The sequence below is a fragment of the Labeo rohita genome, unplaced genomic scaffold (genome assembly GCF_022985175.1).
Source record: "Labeo rohita strain BAU-BD-2019 unplaced genomic scaffold, IGBB_LRoh.1.0 scaffold_73, whole genome shotgun sequence".
Taxonomy (NCBI): Eukaryota; Metazoa; Chordata; class Actinopteri; order Cypriniformes; family Cyprinidae; genus Labeo; species Labeo rohita.
In genome coordinates, this window is record NW_026129667.1 from 293,484 (window position 1) to 315,380 (window position 21,897).

The 21,897-nt window shown below is 36.1% G+C and overlaps 1 protein-coding gene across 3 annotated transcripts; it reads left to right on the forward strand.

The window, feature by feature from the left end:
* Positions 1–2,810: 2,810 nt before the first annotated feature.
* mei4 (meiosis-specific, MEI4 homolog (S. cerevisiae)) lies at positions 2,811–21,179 on the forward strand. 3 transcript variants are annotated; one of them, XM_051104510.1, is made up of 5 exons: positions 2,811–3,026; positions 3,786–4,025; positions 7,089–7,591; positions 14,764–14,895; positions 20,854–21,179. In XM_051104510.1, exons 1-5 carry the CDS (start codon positions 2,996–2,998, stop codon positions 21,076–21,078), a joined length of 1,131 nt encoding a protein of 376 aa, XP_050960467.1. In that variant the 5' UTR covers positions 2,811–2,995; the 3' UTR covers positions 21,079–21,179. The 3 variants fall into 3 exon arrangements, with proteins under 3 accessions (XP_050960467.1, XP_050960468.1, XP_050960466.1); XM_051104511.1 differs by having other exon boundaries at positions 2,834–2,877; XM_051104509.1 differs by lacking the exon at positions 2,811–3,026 and adding an exon at positions 3,207–3,313.
* The last annotated feature ends 718 nt before the right edge of the window (positions 21,180–21,897 follow it).

Below are 21,897 nucleotides of genomic sequence, written 5' to 3' on the forward strand. Positions count from 1 at the left end.
GCTCAATCTGGCAAAGACTGAGTTCCTTGTCTTTCCTGCCACTCCGACTCTACAGCATGACTTCACCATCCAGTTGGGTTAATCAACAATTACCCCATCAAGTTCAGAAATCTTGGTGTAATCTTTGATGACCAGCTGACTTTCAAAGACCATATAGCTAAAACTGCAAGGTTTGCATTGCACAACTTTAGAAAGATCAGGCCCTTTCTAACAGAGCAGGCAACACAACATCTTGTCCAGGCCCTGGTCATTTCTAGGCCGGACTACTGCAATGCTCTTTTAGCTGGTCTTCCTTCATGCACAATCAAACCTCTACAACTGATTCAAAATGCAGCAGCACGACTGGTCTTCAACGAGCCCAAAAGGGCCCACGTCACACCTCTCTTTATCACCCTGCACTGGGTCCCGGTTGCGGCTCGCATCAAATTCAAGACACTGATGCTTGCATATAAAACAGCCACAGGCTCAGCGCCCGCCTACCTCCATTCACTGCTACCAATCTACACTTCCTCCTGAACTCTGAGATCCGCTAGTGAGCGACGCCTCGTTGTACCATCACAAAGAGACACAAAATCACTGTCCAGAACATTCTCTTACACCGTTCCTGGCTGGTAGAATAATCTTCCCATCGCTATCCGGAATGCTGACTCCCTAACAACTTTCAAGTCATCTCTTTCGATACTATTTGTTCTACTCTTTTCCTTTTCTTCCCTTTCTAGCTTGTACTTATCTGAACAATGCCTGCTATATGGTATTATGAGCACTTCCTAAGACGTTTTGCCTCTTTAGGACTAATCGCTTGATGTATTCCCCACTTGTAAATCACTTTGGGTAAAAGTGTCTGCTAAATGAATAAATGTAAATGTAAACATAAAGTACATACATCGCAATTAAACTTACAATTATCTCTCAGCATCAGCAAAATGAAACAAACAAACGCAAAATCTGTCTGGCTATGTAATCTCACTATGTAAACAGAATTCCTGATAAAGGGCTAATGATATTTTGTAAGGAAGTCTAATCCGATTGAACTGTTTTGTTTTGGTGACTGGAGAGCTGTTTACTGTCTGGTCAGTGCTTTATTGCTTAATTTGCTTCAGAAATCTTCAAATAGGCCAAAGCCTCATGAATTATTTGTGGTACATCCACTAAAATTGGAATCACTAAGACATTTTTATGTTTTGGAAACAAACAAACATACAAACGACCAAAACAGAAACATATTTTTAAAAACATGTTCAATATTGCAACAGTAATAATCTTAATAATTAGTACTGTCTGAAATAACGTTTTTGTATTTTCCACTGTTATAATGTATTCCATATGTATTCAGACGTTATGGTGTCAGACCCCTTTTACAGCAGCCTTTACTTCATTCTAGTTGGAAAACATTGTGTTACATAATGAAAAACATAAAGCCTTAAGATTATTTATGTTTTTGCTGTACATTTTTGATAAATATAATCCTCCTTTGTTGAATAAAAGTATCATTATCTTTCAAAAACAAAAATTAGTTTTCAAGCAAACCTGTGCATTACATTACTTTGTTTAAACTCTTTAAAACATTAATTATCAAGATGTTTCAACGTTTTACAAACAAAGTTTATTCATCAGTACTTTTTGTCTTTTTCAACAGTAAAACTAGATTGTGAACATGTGTAAATGGATGTTTGTGTTAATTTTCTTTAAATTAAATAACATATGCTGTCATGTTTCATGTGCAGTCATACATTTTTAAAGATTTAGTTCACACAAAAATGTCAGTTCTGTCATCATTTACTAATTCTCATGTTCCAAACGTGTATGACTTGTATGTGTATGTATAATACAAAATAATACATTTCTCTCTCCCTCCAGAATATCTCAGTTTTATTATTACTATTATTTTCCTTTATAAAATAGTATGTATGATACAATATTGTTTGGATCCCACTGGTAGAAAATTTCTCCCCATTAGCGGCACACAGTCACAATCACTTGTAAATCTTATTAATCACTTTATGATGTTTAGAAAACATGCAAACAATATTTATATTGAGGACAACATACATTCAGGCATTTTTGTTTTGCTATAACATTATTTTATAGTCACAACGTGTGACTCTATGAAAATATAGAATATATAAAAAATCATTCACTGTTGCCAACAAATATTCTGCAGTCAACTGCTAAAGCAACACACAGAACAGAATTATGTAAATATACTAAAAATGTTTTTTACCCAACACAGACCTATAGATGCAAACGTGTGTAAAATACACTGTAATGGTGGAAATAATGGTGGAAAAATACAAAATTATTAGTGCATGTACATTAAAATATAAATATATGTGAAAATATAAAAATCATAGTTAGTAGTTACATGTTATTTCCACATGAATGCACATTAACTAATGATTTGTTAACAATGCAGTCAAATAAGGTTTTAAACGAAAGTTGCGTTAGACTAGTCACCCTTACTAGTAACCCTTAACATGCATGGGAAACAGCGCCGTCTAGTCATTGTTTTCAGCATAACAACACTTGACAACTCTTCCCTATCCTTTTCCTACACACGGTAATAATGAATGAGTAGTTTATGGGCTTGGATTGTTTACTGAAAAATAATAGGTTTAAACCTCACAAGCGCTGTACAGAGAAAGAACAGCAAACGTTGTTGGACAGTAAATTATACCTGAATAATGACATTAAATTATGCACACTGAAAAGTTAAAAACGGGTTAAATATGCTTTGACCAAACGTCCCTTTGAGCAATTATATTGCCGCAGTCTGTCCTCAGTTTCTTTATAATGAATATTCATTATAATGGGCGGGACATTAAGGGGCGTGTCTATTCTGTTTAACGTAGCCTGTTTGATTACACTCGTCAATTAGAAGTGAGTTATCAGTGGATTTTCTCGAAAATTACTTGTATTCGACGTTAAATTGATATGTATTAAAATGGTTATACACTACATAAGCGTCTTAGACTGATATCCTAATGTTTGGTGGAGAATGGAGGAGAAATCTTCCTCAGGTTATGAAGGTAATTACTCAGTATACACGCTACAGGTTAATGATATTCTATCAGGTTAATAATATACAAGGTTTTTTACAAAAAACGTTAACTGTTATTGAGTTTTTAAAGCGATTATTAGATGGTCAAATACAAATAGCATGTTGCTGCAAATGTCGGTTTTAACTAGCGTTACCGTCCCACATTAGCTTATCCGTTAAAAAGGGAAAACTGTTCTCACGGATTATGTCGTTTATTTTTTGAACATTTTATGAAGCATTGTGGACATTGTGTTCCTATTTATTTAAGTCTCTTCGGTAATTTTTTTGTATTATAGCTAGAACATAACATTAGAAATGTCTTTGATTTTCTAAATAAAAATATTCCTGTGTTGTCATGTATTATATCAGCTTCAGATACATGCTTTTTAAATAATGAACTTATATTATTATTGTTGTTGCAAATTAAATAGTTCCTACAGTTCACAGTTAAATTGTATGAACTACCATGCTGAAAAAACAAAACACAACAAAAAAAAAAAACATATTAAACTAGCCTAGGCTGGTTGGCTGGTTTTAGCTGGTCTCCCAGCCTGGCTAGGCTGGTCAGGCTGGTTTTAGCTGGTCTCCCAGCCTGCTGACCAGATATGACCAGCTAAAACCAGCCAACCAGCTTAGGCTGGTAAATTTTGTTTTGCTTGAAAATGTGTGCGGCTTGTATCTAGTATGAATGTGATGTCAGAAGTAGACTAAGTCTTGCTTATGATGAATTGTTGCTTTATCTCTGTAGGAGCGGTGAGCTGGTATATGAGTCTCTCTAAACTGGCTCTGGCTGTGGCTATTATTAAGATCAGACCTTCAGGTGGAGCCAGACAGTTTGCTGAGTCTCTGGCTGATAGACTCAGACAGCAGGATGAAAGCTGGAGGTCCGAAGTTAAAAGTCTTCATGAAGATCTGCTGCGTCTTAGACAAGAGCTGCTTCTCACTCGCTTACTCTTCAAGACGAAAACTAATGCTGGGCCAAGACATGGTAGGACTCTATATCAGTCTGTTTTAGACCTAGAAACTATGAGCATTTATTGAATCTAAAAAATAAATTGATAAATATAGCTTTTTTTTGTTCACGTCATGCTCTGAAATATTTCCAACATATTTTTGATACTCATTTTATACTTCAAAAATAAACATTACTATTAAATAAAATAAATTTTCACAACATCTCATAAATAAATCTGTGGATTCTGCATTATAGCAGAAACATTGCCTAGTGTAGGCAATCAGAACTTGGTCTCACCGCAAGAACATTGTGGAAAAAACTGCATGGTAGCATCTTTTCTTGAATTTTGAAATGCCGCAGCATGTTTAGACTAACTACTGCAAATGCACTATAAAGTATATCGAGAGGTGGAAGTGAGGTTGTAGAAAGTTTTGCAGTCTAGAGATGTAGTCAGAAATGCACATGACCACATCCCATTTTTAGTGGAAATGCTGTTTGTCCTGAGCGCATTGTGGACGCTGCTCTGTCACCCAACACATAATTGTGCAGCAAGAAAAGGGTTTCAAAATTCCCTGCATTGAACCAAAACCACAGTGTAAACCGCTGTTTCCTTCTTAATCCTTCACATTGCATCACTTTCTGTTAACTTGACGGGCTTCTTTGTATTTGTGTGCGGCTCTTGGCTTTTCATGAAAGCGATCTAGCGCATGACAAAATAAGAGGAGAGATTTTTGCCACAAAAGATCAGATCACAAACCTGCCTCAGGCAGATGTCTTAGTAATGTCAGGTATATTCTCATTAACCTCACTCAGTAAATGATTGATTTTTGACTGTGTGGGAATTAGTACAGAAGCATTCCATTCAGATTAAACACACTTTAGAAACAGTTATTCCTGCAGGCAATAAGTCACCTAGATCCACTCCACCCAGCCATGACCAGAATGATCTACACAAAATCCCCATATCAACCTCATGAAAAAAAGCACAAATCGTAAGTCAAATTAAGACAAAAGATGGGCAGTTTTTAATCTTTGACTTGATTTATTTTGCCAAGTCTTAACGTATAATGCCACCTATAGTCCCATGTCACAACTCCACCGTCTGAGTCTGTGATTGGATTTTATTTCACCTCAAGAGTAAGGTTGGGTACGGCAGATATCCATGTCTCATATTCGTGCCACTTAAATGCCTGTGCTATCGATTAAAATATTTTTTCCTCTGGTGCTCCAAAACTGACATAAGAAGCATCATTACTGCACGCGATCGCTAGTTAAATTAAGCTGCATTCATGTGATGTCAGAATAACCAGAAAAACAATTACCTGACTGAGAAAATAGACTGAGGTAGCCTACTGTTAGTTGGCTACAATAAACATGCTTAAATTATAATGCATAAAGCTAAACGACCTAAAATGTGGCTGTATTTCACAATAAAGGATTCTGACACCTTGACGTGCAGCAAATGCTTGTAAACGGTGAAACTCATAAAACCTAATAAATCATATGAGAACACACTGTTCACTGCACAGGAATGTATCGTCAAGAATGAGGATGAACTGATAGAAACTCACTAGCCCACACTAAAATTATGCAGATCAAATGCACAAAAGAGCATTTGGAGAAACAAAACTTACATGATTGAACTGGAAAAAAAGTTTCTCAATCAGGACTCCAAATTAAATTTGCAGAGGAGCTATGGCAGTACCATGCTTCCCTCTTCCAAACAAATCTAACTTCTTCTACTCTACAGCCTGGTTAAATAATTGGGGTTTTAGCCGTAAAGCACATTATTGTTATAGACATATTGTTTGTATTTCGCTATAAAACTGACAGATTTTGAAAGCTGAGACTTTGTAATATCTCCCAGTGCTCCCAAACCGGGCCATCTGCATGCACAGTAGGCTGGAATGTACTCTTAAAATATTATAACTTTAATCTCGTAATTGCTATGAATTAATTCTCATAATTTTGACTGTATTTTCAAAATATTTTGACTTTATTCTTGAAACATTTCAAAATTATTCTCGAAATATTTCAACTTTATTCTCAAAATATTTTGACTTTATTCTCATAGTTTCAATTATATTCTCGAAATATTTCAACTTTATTTTCATAATTTAAACTTTATTCTCAAAATAATAATCCTATTTTTTATTTTTTATTTTTTTTTACCATGGCACTAAAATGCCTTCTGACAAAAGCAACTATCAGTGCTGAATAATATAATATAATAAATATATAATTCAACCTTTAATATAAGCACATTTTACACTATGAAGTGTTGAAGACCATTTTCAGTTTGTTTGCTTTTCTCTGACACAGGGGCCTAAACTGTTGCCATGTTGAATTCTTGGTTTGGTTCACTTTGGGGAGGCAACATTTCAGAGTCTACCAAAATGTATTTATGCAAGTCACATGAAAGTCTATCTTCTCACTGGTCAGAGTGCACCTGTTTATGTTCAAGTTACTTCTGCTGGCTTGTTAGCTATACTAATATATAACATTTTTCAGTTAGAGTGGGAATCAAGGCTTCTCGAGACAGCATAGAACGTCTTTTAAACAACATTTGGGGTGTAGAGGATGTAGGCGCTCTTTGATTTGTCAACTGCGATAACTATTGCGATCAGCCACAGAATCAGATGCTGCAAAATGTGTTTTCCATTCTGAATTGTGATTGTTGCGGTGTGGATCTAAGCATGTTCGTTGTGTTTCCTTACCAAAAAGTAGTATACTTAAGGTTCATTTTATTAAGTATACTTAAAGTTCAAGTATATTTTTAGTATACTTTATGTACTAAGTATACAAATATAAGTAGTATACTTGTAAGTGTATTATTTCAGTACTCCTTGGGACTAAATTGGCCCACTTTGTAGTATATAAAAGTGTGGAAGCATCTGTTGTTTCAGTTTCTTCTTTGCTTATGTTTCTTGGAAATTCTATACGGAAGATGTGTAATAGTTCCGAAACATATGCTCTAAATGCACCAAGAGTACAAAACAATGGACAAATATTTAATCTTTATTGTAAAATATTTACAAGATTAGATGGTCTGATTATCACAGAATGATGCTGATTTGCTGTGTTTTGCTTTCACAGGTCAAGATACTGCCAGAGTACTCTCTCAGGAAGACCCACAGCAGTTAAAGAGCGACTCTGGCTGTGACACTGATAACAGCTCACAAACACAGATATATGGTGCTCAGGGACCATGTTTGCCTCCAACTCCTCCAAACAGTCAGAATGTTTCCCTCCTAGACAGGAAATGGCGCCAGGACCACAGGCTGTTAAAACACATGCAGTTCCTGCACTGTTTGAGTGGCTTGCGCAGAGGCTATGAGCCGTCTATGTGTCATGATGGTGATGTGGTCTGGGATTCAGTAGTGCAGTTGCTGGATTCCGTGGTGGAGGTTTTCAGGCAGATACATGTTGGACAGCCTCTGCATCACCCAGAGCAGCTGCGTCATGCCACACAAGTGGTGGCACAGACCCTGAGTCGAGGAGCAACACAGAACGGGTGTTCAGTGCAGCACTTTAGCAAAGTGAATGACCTGTTGAAGGAGATGATCGGCCTATTGCTAACCAACCAACAGCTCAATTCGGTAAGAGAGAGATTTGTGTACTGTGGGTAAAGCCAGTTGCAGCCCAGACAAGAAGTGGGCCAAGAAATTTATAGATATCACACCAGACGCATCTTTCTGTACTTGTGTGCTTAAAGGGGTCATCGGATGCTAAGTTCACTTTTTCATGTTGTTTGAACATTAATGTGTGTTGTCAGTGTATGTACAAATCTACCCTATAATGATAAAAATCCATGCAGTGGTTTTTAATTAATCTGTAAAAATAATATCCCCTTTTTCAAATTGAGCCATTCTCAGATGCCTGTCGATGTGGCGTCACACCTGCAGAGGCCGCTCCCACAATAGTTGATTGACATGAGCGTCTTACCTCAGACCAGCTGTCACAGTCCAGTAACTTTCCTTGTTTTGATGCCAGAGCAGGGATGTAAATTAGACAAGAATATCTCTGATTGAGCGATTGAGGTGTTGTGTTGCTGGATGTAATAATGAACATAGTGATCGTCATTTACTCCCGACATCTGAGCCGCTGAAGATGCAGTAGATTACATTTGTTTGTGAAGGGAATGCGCCTCCCGATCTACATATATCCGTCTATGTTCGTGCGAATCATTCATGATCCAGTGTGTATAAGCATTTTTTTATGATTCTTTGCGATCGCCTTTCCTTATAACGTAATAGTTAGGAAGTTTAGCGGCTAAATGCGGCTAAAGTAAACAAGATCGTCATTCCACAGAGAGAAGAGAGCGGCGGGGTGTGCAGAGCTCATTTGCATTTAGAGGAACAACCTCTTAGAATGAGATGATTTTTGCTGAGCTCATTTTGACAAGGTAAAAAGGGTGTTGTTTTACAAAACCATTGAGAATTTTTAATCAAAGTATATTAGAGACTTTTCATTAAGACCCTAAAGAATCATATCAACTTGTGGAAAATGGGCATTCAGTGACCCCTTTAACAGTGTTGGGAAGGTTACTTTGGAAATGTAATAAGTAGTGTAACTTTTAATTACTTTTTGATTACTTTTCTAAATTTCTAATATTTTCAACTGTTAATCATTTTGAAACATTTAAATCAGGCAGAGTTAACCTTACAGTAGCACTTAAAACTGATTACTGTCAGACTTTCGAAATCCTTTATCACTTGAATTAAGATTATAATAAGTAAGGGATAATATACATCTTTATTTTGCGATAACAACTGGCTGAATGTACATTATCTCACTTATTACACAGCTGCTTGATAGATTATTTAGATGTTTTGTGTCAAAATTATTAGACACGAAACACTGATCTGAGTTGAAATATTTGAAAGCAAAGCTTCCATGAAGAAATCAGTTGCTAGCAAACGGCAAGTTCAAACTAGACATTTTAGGGATACAGTGCAGTCATACACTTTTTCTTACACAACATTTCACCACATAAATAATTAAGTAGTAGTACTAGTTTGTTAGTTATCTTATAACCCATTACAATGTACCAAAAAAAAAAAAAAAGCTGCGTTTGTATGAAACAATAGAGCAAGTCCATGATACCAGGATACCAGGTACAAGAAATTGTACACATAATATTAAATTAAGCTTTAATATTTTATTAGCTAACCAAACTCAAAGCTTCCGCCAAGAAAAATTATCAAGCATATAGCACTGACTTAAGTCTCCCCGAATGAGTCTGAGCTGTGTAATAATTTAATTTAAAGTACAGCCACCACAAATTCAGACTTTTTTTTTTTTTTTTTACTTATATTTTTGGGCTTTTTATGCCTTTTATTGTGATAGGACAGTAGAAAGATGACAGGAAAGAGCTGGGAGGAGAGAGGGGAGCGGGATCGGCAAAGGACCTCGAGACGGGAATCGAACTCGGGTCATCGTGAGCGCTATATGTCATAACAAGATCATAACATAAATAACATCATAACAAGAAACAGTTTAATAGGTATGATACTGGGTTTGAAATCAAATGTTTGCATAGTTATGACAGAAAACACTAGCATCTAACAATGCCTTGGAAAGTTTTGCATAAACCCAAATAGGAAATAAAACAGTTATTGAATAAGCATGTGTCCTATTCTGTGTCCTAAACTCCTGAAACATTGGTGTCTCATTTTAGAGTAGTCAATACAATTTATGAAAGAAGTCAATTAAATCTGTAAGTGGGTGTGTGAAAAAATTCAGATGTAATCCCCTTTGTAATCACTGGCATTTTTCAAAAGTAACTGTAATTTAATTACATATTTTTTCTCAGTAACTGTAACTAATTACAGTTACATTTATTTTGTAATTAAATTACGTAATTCCGTTACATGTAACTAGTTATTCCCCAACACTGCCCTTTAAGGCTGCAGTCCAAAACACTGAATCACAATACAGGCAGAAGTTCACTTCTACAATGAACAAAGCAACATCAGTGAGTTTGAGATTTGGTGTATGAAAAAAAAACAATGAGACAGCTCAAATAAGAAGATTAGAAAGGTACTATATTATTAAATTTCCCAATAAATGTCTGTACAAAACACATTTTCCAGCTAAGAGTGAGGTCATTATGTACATTAAATGAGAAGTCCACTTCAAGAAAAACAATTTACAGATAATGTACTCACCCCCTTGTCATCCAAGATGTTCATGTCTTTTGTTTCTTCGGTTGTAAAGAAATTGTTTTTTGAGGAAAACATTTTTCTCCATATAATGGACTGATATGGTGCCCTGAATTTGAACTTCCAAAATGCAGTTTAATCGTGGCTTCAAATGATTCCAAATGTGGTTGTAAACGATCCCAGCCGAGGAAGAAGGGTCTTATCTAGCGAAATGATTGGTTATTTTCATAAAAATAATACAATTTATATACTATGTCAAACACTTTTCTTGTCTTGTCTTGCTCTCCCTGAACTCTGTGTATTCTGGCTCAAGACAGTTAGGGTATGACGAAAAACTCCAATCGTATTTTCTCTTTGAAATCATCCTATATTGCTGTTTTACCTTTTTTGTTAAGGGTGCTTGTCAACGGTCACTGTCACTCGTGTTATTTCTCTGTCGCTGGTAGTGTGAACGCAGCTTAATAGGTAGCAGGTTAGATGGGTTTGCTGTATGTCTTGAGAAGAACACCCTACTTGCTCTGTAAACATTTGTTAATGTTGCTGCTATCATAGCAGTGAGCAGTGGTTGTTGAGGCTGTGGTGTTATTGTTGTCTTTGATGCATGAATATTTGTTTAAAGTTTTCAATCTCTTCCAATGCATCAAAATACAGTGTTTGCAACATTCTTATGCTTCATTCAAATGTTTCTTGTTTACATCAGAAACTATTTCTTGAGGCAAGCAGCATGTAATTGTTGTCCTGCTACTAATCACCCACTGTCAGAGTGCTGGGGTTCGGCTGCACTCTTAGCAGAATACTGCTGTCTGCTCGACCTTGTGTGTCTGCTAGCTACAATGTTAACAGCTGACTGATGCGATCTGTGCCTGATTATGTTTGAAGATTCTTCATCCACATTTATTAATGCTTCAGATCTGTTCTCAAGATGTAGAGTGGGGGGGTAAGATACCAGTCCGGTCAAAGCCGTATCTGGGGTGGAGGATGCTAATGCATCAATATGTGACAAGCAGTTTGAAAGGATAATGATTCAGTTATAAGGATATTTATTGCTTTTTCCATCTTCAATTGATTAGAGTAGGAGTTTTCAAACTGTTCCTGGAGTTTCCCTAGTACTGCACATAGATATTTACCTTATTGGGCACACGCAGCTCAAATCATGAGATAAATTACTCAGCTGATGGGTTGTCAGCTGAGTTCAGTAAGGGGAACATTTAAAACAAATCATACTGTAGAGGAGAGTTTGCAAAAGAAACTTTCATTGAAAGATGGACCAGCCAACTGTACTGGATCTGAATCATGTGCAAACCGAAAAGGCGCTGATACTCATTTTTATGCAATGATATTAGCCAGTCATTACAGTTGCTGTTTACTGACAAGCCTTATAGAATCTCTACAGAGGGTAAAAGTACCACTAATTTAGTAGTTTATAATAGACCATTAGTGATGACACCTGCTTAACAACTGGAGAAAACAGGTTTGAAATACTAAGAATTGTTTTTGATCCTGCCAGACCTGACTAATGCAGCATAACTCAGAGACGTGAGTTAGGTGTGTGCCTGGCTAAAGAAATGAGTGTTCAGTCTGATTAAATCTATTCTGACAGACTCTGTGTGAGGTTATTTATATAAACTTTGTGATGCCTCAAGGCAGCTAGCAGGCTCTTAGTTAAGCCAGTGTGTGTTTCCTGGCCAGGGCCCCAGTGTGTCAAACTATAACATTTATTAACCCAGATTCCAATAAAGGACAGAGGGACCTTTTCATGAACAATAGATACTGTCAAAAATTTTTAAATGGGTGGGCCTACATAAAACAGGGTGGGCAAAGTGTTTTGTTCATTTAATTTCAACATTTATTATTAAGCTCACAAGTTAACACAAAAAGCAATGAGCAGTTGTTTTTTTATTAACTATAATATTAGCAAAGATTAATACATTTTGTAACAAATGTATTGCTCATTGTTTATATAAGTAATATATGCATCAACTGCTGTTAACTAAAGGAAGTTTATTGTAAAGCATTAATTTAGACTGAGACAACAAGCCTTCACAGATGATCTCATAATGAAGTGTCTCTGTCAGCACGCAATTAGAGTAAACATCGAGGAGCATAGAAATGCACACAGCTCCAAATAGCCTATGCAGTTTGTTGTGGAGAACAGTATCTAGCATGTGTATGTGTTTCTTTCCATGAAGGACGTGTCTGTTAAAGGAGAAGTTCACCTCTAAACAAAAATTTACAGATAATGTACTCACCCCCTTGTCATCCAAGATGTTCATGTCTTTCTTTCTTCAGTCGTAAAGAAATTATGTTGTTTGAGGAAAACATTTTAGGATTTTTCTCCATATAATGGGATGGTCTTATCTAGTGAAACGATCGTTTATTTTCATAAAAATGATACAATTGATATACTTTTTAATGTCAAATGCTCGTCTTGTCTTGCTCTGCCTGAATTCATTTTTTTTCATGACAGTTAGTGTATGTTGAAAAACTCCTGTCTCTTTTTCTCCTTCAATTTCAAAATCGTCCTATATTGTTTTACCTTTTTTGTTAAGGGTGTTTGATCTCCTTTGCATGCTAATTTGGAAAATGCGACTGGGTCGGTACATTCTACATTTGAAATGATTTTTAAAGTTTTTGAAAAAATATGATCAGAGTTTTTCGACATACCCTAACTGTCTTGAGCAAGAATACACAGAGTTCAGGCAGAGCAAGATAAGACGAGCATTTGAGATTAAAAAGTATTTAAATTGTATTTTTTTTTAATGAAAATAACTGATCGTTTCGTTACATAAGACCCTTCTTCCTCGGCTGGGATCGTTTACAACCACATTTGAGATCGTTTGAAGACGCATTTAAACTGCATTTTGGAAGTTCAAACAAAAAACAAAAAAACAAAACATAATTTCTTGAAGAAAGAAAGACATGATCATCTTGGATGACAAGGGGGTGAGTGCATTATCTGTACATTTTTGTTCTGGAAGTGGACTTCTCCTTTAAGCAGATCAAACACCAGTGCTAATATGATGCTTCAGACACGCTTTGCTCAGAAGATTCTGGAGCTCAGAATCTTTAACTCCATCACCCGCAGGTGGTCTGGTTTCATTTGAAGATGGTCTGGATTCAATGCTAGGGCTTAGTTTCAATTGGGATATCAAGTAGATAGTTTTGATCTGATTGATGCTTGTGTTACTGTTTTCAAATTCAGCTCTGCAAACAAGCGCATTTTATTATTGTGTCCTTTCTTCGTAAACATGGCATTCTGGGTGGGACTAGCAGAAACTGACCAATCATCATTTTGACAAGTGTATGGTATGCACCTAGGAAGAGGGGAAAATAAGAAGCCCCCTGTAATTCACCATGAAAAGTTAATATTAAAAAAAAAAAACTAAATATAAAAAGTTATAGTGAAATAAGACATTGTTTATTATTATCGTTTAATAAATTACATCCATTTGGAAAATTACCAACTTCTCATTGGGTGCGCCACAGATGAAAGTGGGTGGGCCTAATAATATAATATCTTACGTAAATTAGAACATCATACACTGGTAATACACAACAATGCCAACGCCAATATTTTTAATATTTTACCAATATACAGTAGGGGTGTGACGAGACACTTATCCCACAAGATGGGACAAAACACGAGACGAGACGAGATTTTTTAACTTTTCTTAAGAAATCCTCAATGATGAAATATATAGGGAAAACAGTGTTTTATTCAACTGAAAAATACAAAATGCAAAGAAATGTAGGTGCATTTTGAACTTTATGAAATAAACCATTAAACCATAAAACTTCCATTTTAATCAGTTATATGCAGTAACAAACAACATTTAAACAAGAACTTTGCGATTCTGGATAAATTGAGAATCCCAGTTGTTTTTAATAAATTGGAGACTATGATTCTCTCACGATTCTTGAGAAAAAAGATTAGAAAACTAAACAAAATAATGTAATTTACTAGTGGTTCTGACAAACTGTTCATTACTTAAGTCTTTTAAAAACATATATTCATTTAAACAAAAAAAACAAAAAACAAAAAAAACATTCAATGAAGCATTCAGTGTCTCAATTCATTAAGTCTTGTTTGACTATTGCAATCTCCTGAATGAATGATTCAATTACATACTTTTTTTATCGGGCAGTTGTCACGAGATCTTGTGAGATCTGACTGGTCTCGACTGTCCAGGGATTTCAGTTTTTTTTTACTTTTACAATGACAAAAACAATGGCTGCGTCTGAAAGCCTAGTCAGCTGACTTGCTGCCTCACTGCCCTATCAGGCAATGACTTCGAAAGCTGCAAAGGCAACTCTAGAAACAGTTTCGGACAGACTTCAGAGGCAGCATAACGTGAAGTTGTTGCTAGTTTACCATACAGTTAAGTTGTACATTTAGTAGAAAAACAATCTTAAACAGTCATGTATAAATGATTTAATACATAAAGACCTCAATGTCATTGTCATTGAAGGTCTGTGTGTCAGAAAAGACGGCAGAGAATGGCATTTTTTGCTTAAAAAATAAAATTATTTTCTGTTGTGTTTTGGAGGGTTCACAACCTGGTTGAGTTTCATCAGATCAGTCTGATACGGTCTCCTTCTGCTCTTAGTGCTCAGTCCATGGCGTGCTGTCAGAGTGTTTGCTGGCTCTGGGAGGAAGTCCTGTGGTGAGAACTGCACTTGTTCAACTCCTGATGTCTCAGATCATTCAGCTTGCACAGCAGCTATGGGATACCTGTAAGGTAAGTTACTCCACCCTATATCTAGAGATCACTGTAAAAATATCACCAAACAAAAAATTCCCCCTATTGAGGGACTTCCTTATGAGGGTAAGTTCAATCTTGTTCAGTCTTGAAAAATATTGTCATAGAATAATGATTAGTAATGAGCAGAAAATGCCTTCATAACAAGCATAACCTGCCAAAGTCTTTCTGTGGTTGAATGGTCTGTTGGCCGAATGAAATAGATCCGGTACAGCTGCTTCTGCACAAAGGTGTATTGGTATCATGTGCAGTGGCCTACACTCTTAAGACTTTTTGTTGTATTTTTGCCACAACTTATTGGCTTTTTCCAGTACTTTTTCCAGTCACTGTAATTGCCCCTTAATTTCACAAATGATTTTACAGTAAGTCAAATCCTGTCATCCTGCATCACCCTTGCAGATTTCATCAGGATCGGACAAAAAAATCTGTAAAAAGATATAACTTCTATGTCCACCCCTAGACTATACAAAAGGTACCATAAAACAGGTACCATAGAACATCTACAACCCCAATTCCAATAAATCAAGAATGTTATCTGTTCATTCTCTTTGACCTTTATTTCATTGAGTAAAGTACAAAGAAAAAAATTCCAGTGTTTTCAGTGGCCAACTTTTAATATATAATATTTATTTAATATCACCAAATTTTAATTTTCATGGCTGCAACACACTTAAAAAAATTGGGACAGAGGCAAAATAAAAGTGAAAAGATTATAGAATATCTAAATGAAACCGTTTTGAAACAGTTCACAGTAAGCAGGTGAAATGGAAATAGGTGAGGATATCATGTTTGGGTATAAAAGGAGCATTCAGTCTTTGGAAGTGAAGTTGGATCATGTTTCATTATCATTTCTCACTTTGTGCCGAATTTCATGACAGAAGTGTCAAACAAATCAAAAAAACACATTTCTTAATAGAAACTCACAAAGAATTTAGGTCTTTCACCAACTACCACACATAATATTGTGAAAAGATTCAGGGAATCCAGAAAAATGTCAGTCAATGTGGATGACCTTTGAGTCATGCTGCAGTGTTAAATATAGCCACACGGGCTCAGGAGTACTTCAAAAAACTGCTGTCACTCAACACATTCTGCAGCTGCATCAATAAATGCAGAGCCAGAGCTCATCTCAGATAGTCAAAAAGACGACAGAATGTGTGCTGTGGTCAGACGAGTGCACGTTTCAGCTTGTAACTTGGAAAAATGGACACTGAATGTTTATTACCAGAGACCAAAGGGACTATCCAGACTTTCATCAGTGACAGATGCAAACGCAAACGATTGTCATGGTATGGGGCTGCAGCAGAGCAAACGGCACTGGTGACTGGAATATGTGACAAGGTATCATTGAAATGAAAGCATGCATTGGGCTTGTACAAACACATAGACTGCCGTCCATGGTTATTAGATCAAGATAAGGGCAGGTCTCATTCTGCATGTGTGTGTGGTTTTGTAGACATAGACTGAATGTGCTTGACTGGTCTGTCTGCCGTTCAGATCTGTCTCCTGTTGAAAATATATGACCAGCCATCAAAAGGAGAATCAACAATTAAACATTGTAATTAAAAGGAAAGTTGATGTGGCACAGTGGCTCTGTCCCAACTTTTTTTGGAGTGTGTTGCAGCCATGACAATCAAAATTTATACAGTTTATACATTTATACATTCATATAGTTATATTTACCAAATAAAATTGGCCTCTGAAAACATTTTATTTTGTACTTTAGTCAATTAAAGGTTAAAGAGAATGAACAGAAAAGATATTCTTGATTTTATGACATTTCACCTTTTCTTGATTTCTGGTTGTACATGGAGTTACAGTTAACGCAGTTACAATTTGGTTGCTACTATTTCAAACAGAAATTGTTACTTTAGACCCTCCCCATCTGCTATTGCCCAAACTGTGGGGGTGTAATGGTTTAAATTCCTCACGGTTTGTATCCCAGTTGTACTGTATTACTGTGTCCTAACCAGACACGACGCAACAGAATCAATCAAAAATCACAGCCAATCAGAAGCACGTTTGGGTGGGATCTGTCTTCAAGAGCATTGAAGACAAAATGGATAAGTACATAATCCTATTTATAAACATGAACGTTTTTTAATGTTATTAAATACAATAATTTTCACAGAATACGCTTCATGAAGAGTTGACAGTTTGAACATGTTTGTTTCCTTAAAATTGTTTTTAAGATCGGAGATAAACTATCTATTGTTGCTTTCAGTTTGATTATAAAGGTCACGCAAAATGATATTCAAACTCATTAATTCCTTTTAATACTGAATGAAGCACATATTCAGTACTTGAGATTATCATTGTCATAGGATGTATGCTGTTGTTCCATAGAATCTGTTTCTAAAAATGAATCCAGAAAAGATACTTTTTGTTGCATGTCACGGCATCGCGTTGCATCTGGGTAGGACCCAGTGTAACGCTTTTTCCTGACCATGTAAATGTAATCAACATTCATCAGTTCATACTCAACTCAAATATATTTAACATTTGAATTAACGCGTTGTTTTTGCCCCATGTGTACTTATTTTGTGTGTGCTTTCTATGCCATAGCTGTCCGTGTCAGTGTAAATGGCTTAATCAGATTTTGGCCATTGCACTGAAAAATATTTTCATTCATCCAGTTAAAAAAAGATAAAAAAAATTCACATCTATATTTTATAACTTGAGCCAATGAAAAATAAATAACTTGCATTAAACAATATTTATATGAAAACTATTTTATAAAACCTGGCATGAAAGTGTATTTTTCTTGTTGAAGAATGTGAATTAATTTACATTTTATTTTTGATCTAAACAAAAGATATAGATGTAATCAAAACAAAAATTCCCATTTTAGAAATATTATTACAGATTATTTATAATTACTGCAACTGACTTCCAGTCACAGCCTTAGATGAAATCAGCTGAAATAAAAGAGAATAAATCTCTCAATATATCAGCAGAGGAGGATTAAACAACTCCACAAACAGCATCATCAGCTTCACTTATAACTAACCAGGGGTGCTTTTTCCAAAAGCAACTGTGGTCGCAAGTTCTGTTGTTACTAACAGAGTTCAATGGAACTTGCATCCGTGACTCGTCTGATCACAGCACATATTTCCATCATCTTTATGACTACCTAAAATGAGCTCTGGCCCAGAGAACCCCATGGCATTACTGCATAGAATTGAAACTGCATATTAAGCTGGAATATGAGATCATGCACATCTAATAAATTACACACTTCTACCGGATTCTGTTTGTCATAGTTTACCCAGATGGCTGAAACAGACTCTTATATACAAACCACAAAAATAAATACACATTCTAGCTTTCCAAATGAAGACAACAATTACTACAAACTAACCCTATCCGACTTAAAATAAAATGTTATTTACTTTATTTGTTAATCATTTTTAGTGTTTAGGACATCCCTAAAAATCTTGGAGGTTTTGTGGAGGTTTGATGATTTAGCTCATTTCTGGAGCTTGACCACAAAGTATAGTCAAGTAAACTCATACTCATAAACACACACCAGAGTACTTAGTTAGAGAGACCATACATGCCATTTTTCCCTGACACGTCCTGACCAGGTTTTTTTGGGGGGCTTTGTTTTTTCCAGTTTTCACACTTGCTGAAGGTAATGACGGAAATATAGTTTGACCAATAACATGCAGGCATTGTACATAATCAACCAATCGTGGCGCATGAGAAGGTGTGATTTACAGAGAATGGTCAAAGCGATGCAAATACATATACATATTAGGTGTGTTTGACTTGAAGCAGCAGTGTGCACACCGATCGTTGTATGACATCAAAGCACCGCAAGAGCAATTTAAAAGCATGAGGAGCCATCTGCTCTCTATAGCTCTCTTTCATGCCATACAATGGTCAGTCTGCACAGTGCAAACAAAACCAAAACCTGGATATTTTAGGCCAGGGGTGCCCAAACTTAGTCCTGCAGGGCCAGTGTCCTGCAGAGTTTAGCTCCAACTTGCCTCAACACACCTGCTGGGAAGTTTCTAGTATGCCTACTAAAAGCTTGATTAGCTGGTTCAGGTGTGTCTAATTGGGGTTGAAGCTTAACTCTGCAGGACACAGGCCCTCCAGAAACGAGTTTGGGCACCACTGTTTTAGGCAATATAGAAATCCTGGCCAGGACGTATCTATGTAAAATGGCAATTATGGTCACCCTAGATTCGTAATTTGCACGCAACAAGATCATTGTGCATGTCTGGCAACTCACTTAAAAAAGACATATCTGAAACACGTCTGAAGTTTGCAAACATGCACTATTTGACAAAACAATGCTATGAAAAAAAAAATATATATTCCTGCTGTACAGTATGGTGGATGATTGGGGCGGCTTTGCTACTTCAGGGCCTGGACAGCTTGCTATTATTGACTAAAATGAATTCCCAAGTTTATCAGGATATTCTGCAGGAAAACATAATGCCATTGTCTGCCAAAGTCAATTGGAGTTGACAGCTTTATGACTTATTGTAAATAACAGAATGGCTTTAAAAAAACAAAAACATTTTCTGACGTTTCTCAACCAGAGTCCTGACCTCATCCTAAATTTAGACTTTGGCATGATCTGTAGAGAGTGATTCACACGCTTACCTTTATCCGAATATTACAATATTAGAGGTCGACCGATATTGGATTTACCGATATATACTTATATAACTAGGTTGGACCACACTGGCTGATACCGATTAATCGAACGATAGTTTTTAAAATGGATACTGAGCGGAAAATAAATAGAGCTCCACTATTTAAAAAAATACTGATCCATACTTTTGAATAAAAAATATTAATATGACTTATATATTGATCATTACGGTTAGTTCATTGTTCATTAATGTTAAGAAAAGCAACTAGAATTTTTTAAATATATCAGTAAATGCTGAAATGATCACACTCTAACAAGGAACAATACTTCTATTCTACAGCTTTTATCAATCTTAATGTTACAAATGGACTCATATTGTAAAGTGTTACCATTACATCAGCAATTAAGCTAAAGATGGCCATCTTTAAATATCTACACAAAGGCCACAGTATTGCAATTGCATACATATGGATATTGTGTTCTTTCACAATTTAACTGCTTCTATTCTAGGATGTTTGTGGAGATGTAATCAAAATATAAAAATATGTTAGTCACACAACAGGCAAAAGGTCTAGAAGAACTCGCAGCTATCCGGTATCACACACACTGGACGCTTCGCGTTCAATTCAAGCGGCTGTCTGCAAGACTTTATTTGATCACCAAATGGGCAAAAATATACTGTTGTCCTTTCTCCACTAATGCAGCATCTAGTCAACAAATTCATCACTTAGTAATGACATAAAAACATGCACTACAGTATACTGTACACACCGTTTCGTTGTCAATGTTTTAAATCTGCCTTTGAAGTGTCCCGCTCTGTGCAGCACGCAGTGTCATGTGTCTTAACGAATGGCACGTGCTGTCAGTGATTTCCGGCACTAGAGGCTGCTCTCGTGCTGTATAACAAAGACTATAGGGACTTTGCTGTATAATGACGACCTTCTCACAGCGCTCCAGCAATGGATCCAACCCAGAAAAAACTATCAGCATGGATTTTTGCAGATAACCAATAGTTCCGCCAATCAACTATCGGTGCCATTTAATCGGCAAAACCGATACATCGGTCGACCTCTATACAATATTGTCTGTTTTTGTTTTATATTCATTCCACTTCACTCATATTCACTGACCAATTTGCAGTGCATGTGTTGTTTGGTGGCATGCAAAACTTTGGCTCATTTTGTAACAAGTTTTTCCTGGTAAAGAAGACATTACCAAACACAAGACATTACACTAATCTTGTTTACTAAACAGTGATTCTGGCTCAAGTCGTACATGTTCATACTGTATATAAAGGCTCGGTAATGGTAGGGACTTTTCTTGTGCAGAGGTCCAGAGAGGAACAGCATCATCAGGTGGACTGGATCTGCTATGAAAATTCCTTCTATGTGTTTTGGCTGCTGGAACATCTTGCCCAGGACAGTGATTATGATGTTAACCAGGAGCTTGTGATCCAGCTGGAAACTAAAGCATTCCCTCTCGCAGATGAGTTTCCCCTATTCTCTCTGTATATGTGGCGGATCGGAGGTCTCTTCAGGGCAGGACACACATGAGCAGATGTAGACTGCTTCCAAAAAAATTTTGCTTTTTAAGAGCTCATTTTACATGTGGTGCTTTAATAAAAAAAAATAATTAACTGTTAATAAATTTTAAACCGGTCAGTTTTTCTTGTGTTCTTTGGATGCCTTGTGTTGATAAATCATGGGTTGTTTTCACTGTGAAGTGTAACACTAAAATCAGTATTACACCGCATCAGCATATTAGAATGATTTCTAAAGATATTTTTCCAATAAATAAATACATAAAAATGCATGGCATCTTAGAGTCAGAGAGTCAGAGTAGCTTTATTTTAAGTAGCACGTGTATATTTGTAGCAGTAGCCAAAAATATATTGTATGGGTCAAAAATTTTTATTTTTCTTTTATGCTAAAATCATTAGGATATTAAGTAAAGATCATGCTCAATGAAGACATTTTGTAAACTTCCTACTGTAAATATGTCAAAACTTAGTTTTTGATTATTAAATGCATTGCTAAGAACTTCATTTGGACAACTTTAAAGGCGATTTTCTCAATATTTTTATTTTGTTGCACTTTCAGATTCCAGATTTTCAAATACATCAATGGAAAGCTTATTTATTCAGCTTTCATGTGGTGTATAAATGTCAATTTTGAAAAATTGACCCTTATGACTGGTTTTGTGATCCAGGGTCACATTTGTGGCAGTCAGTTTTGATGTTGTGGTGGGCTGCCACAAATAAATCAAAGTATGGGAGAAACATCCCACAGTACAAAAAACCTGAGTCCAACTTTACTTAACACCTTAACTACTTTTGTAGCTGGCGCCACTAGCCAGACCTATAAACAAAGACA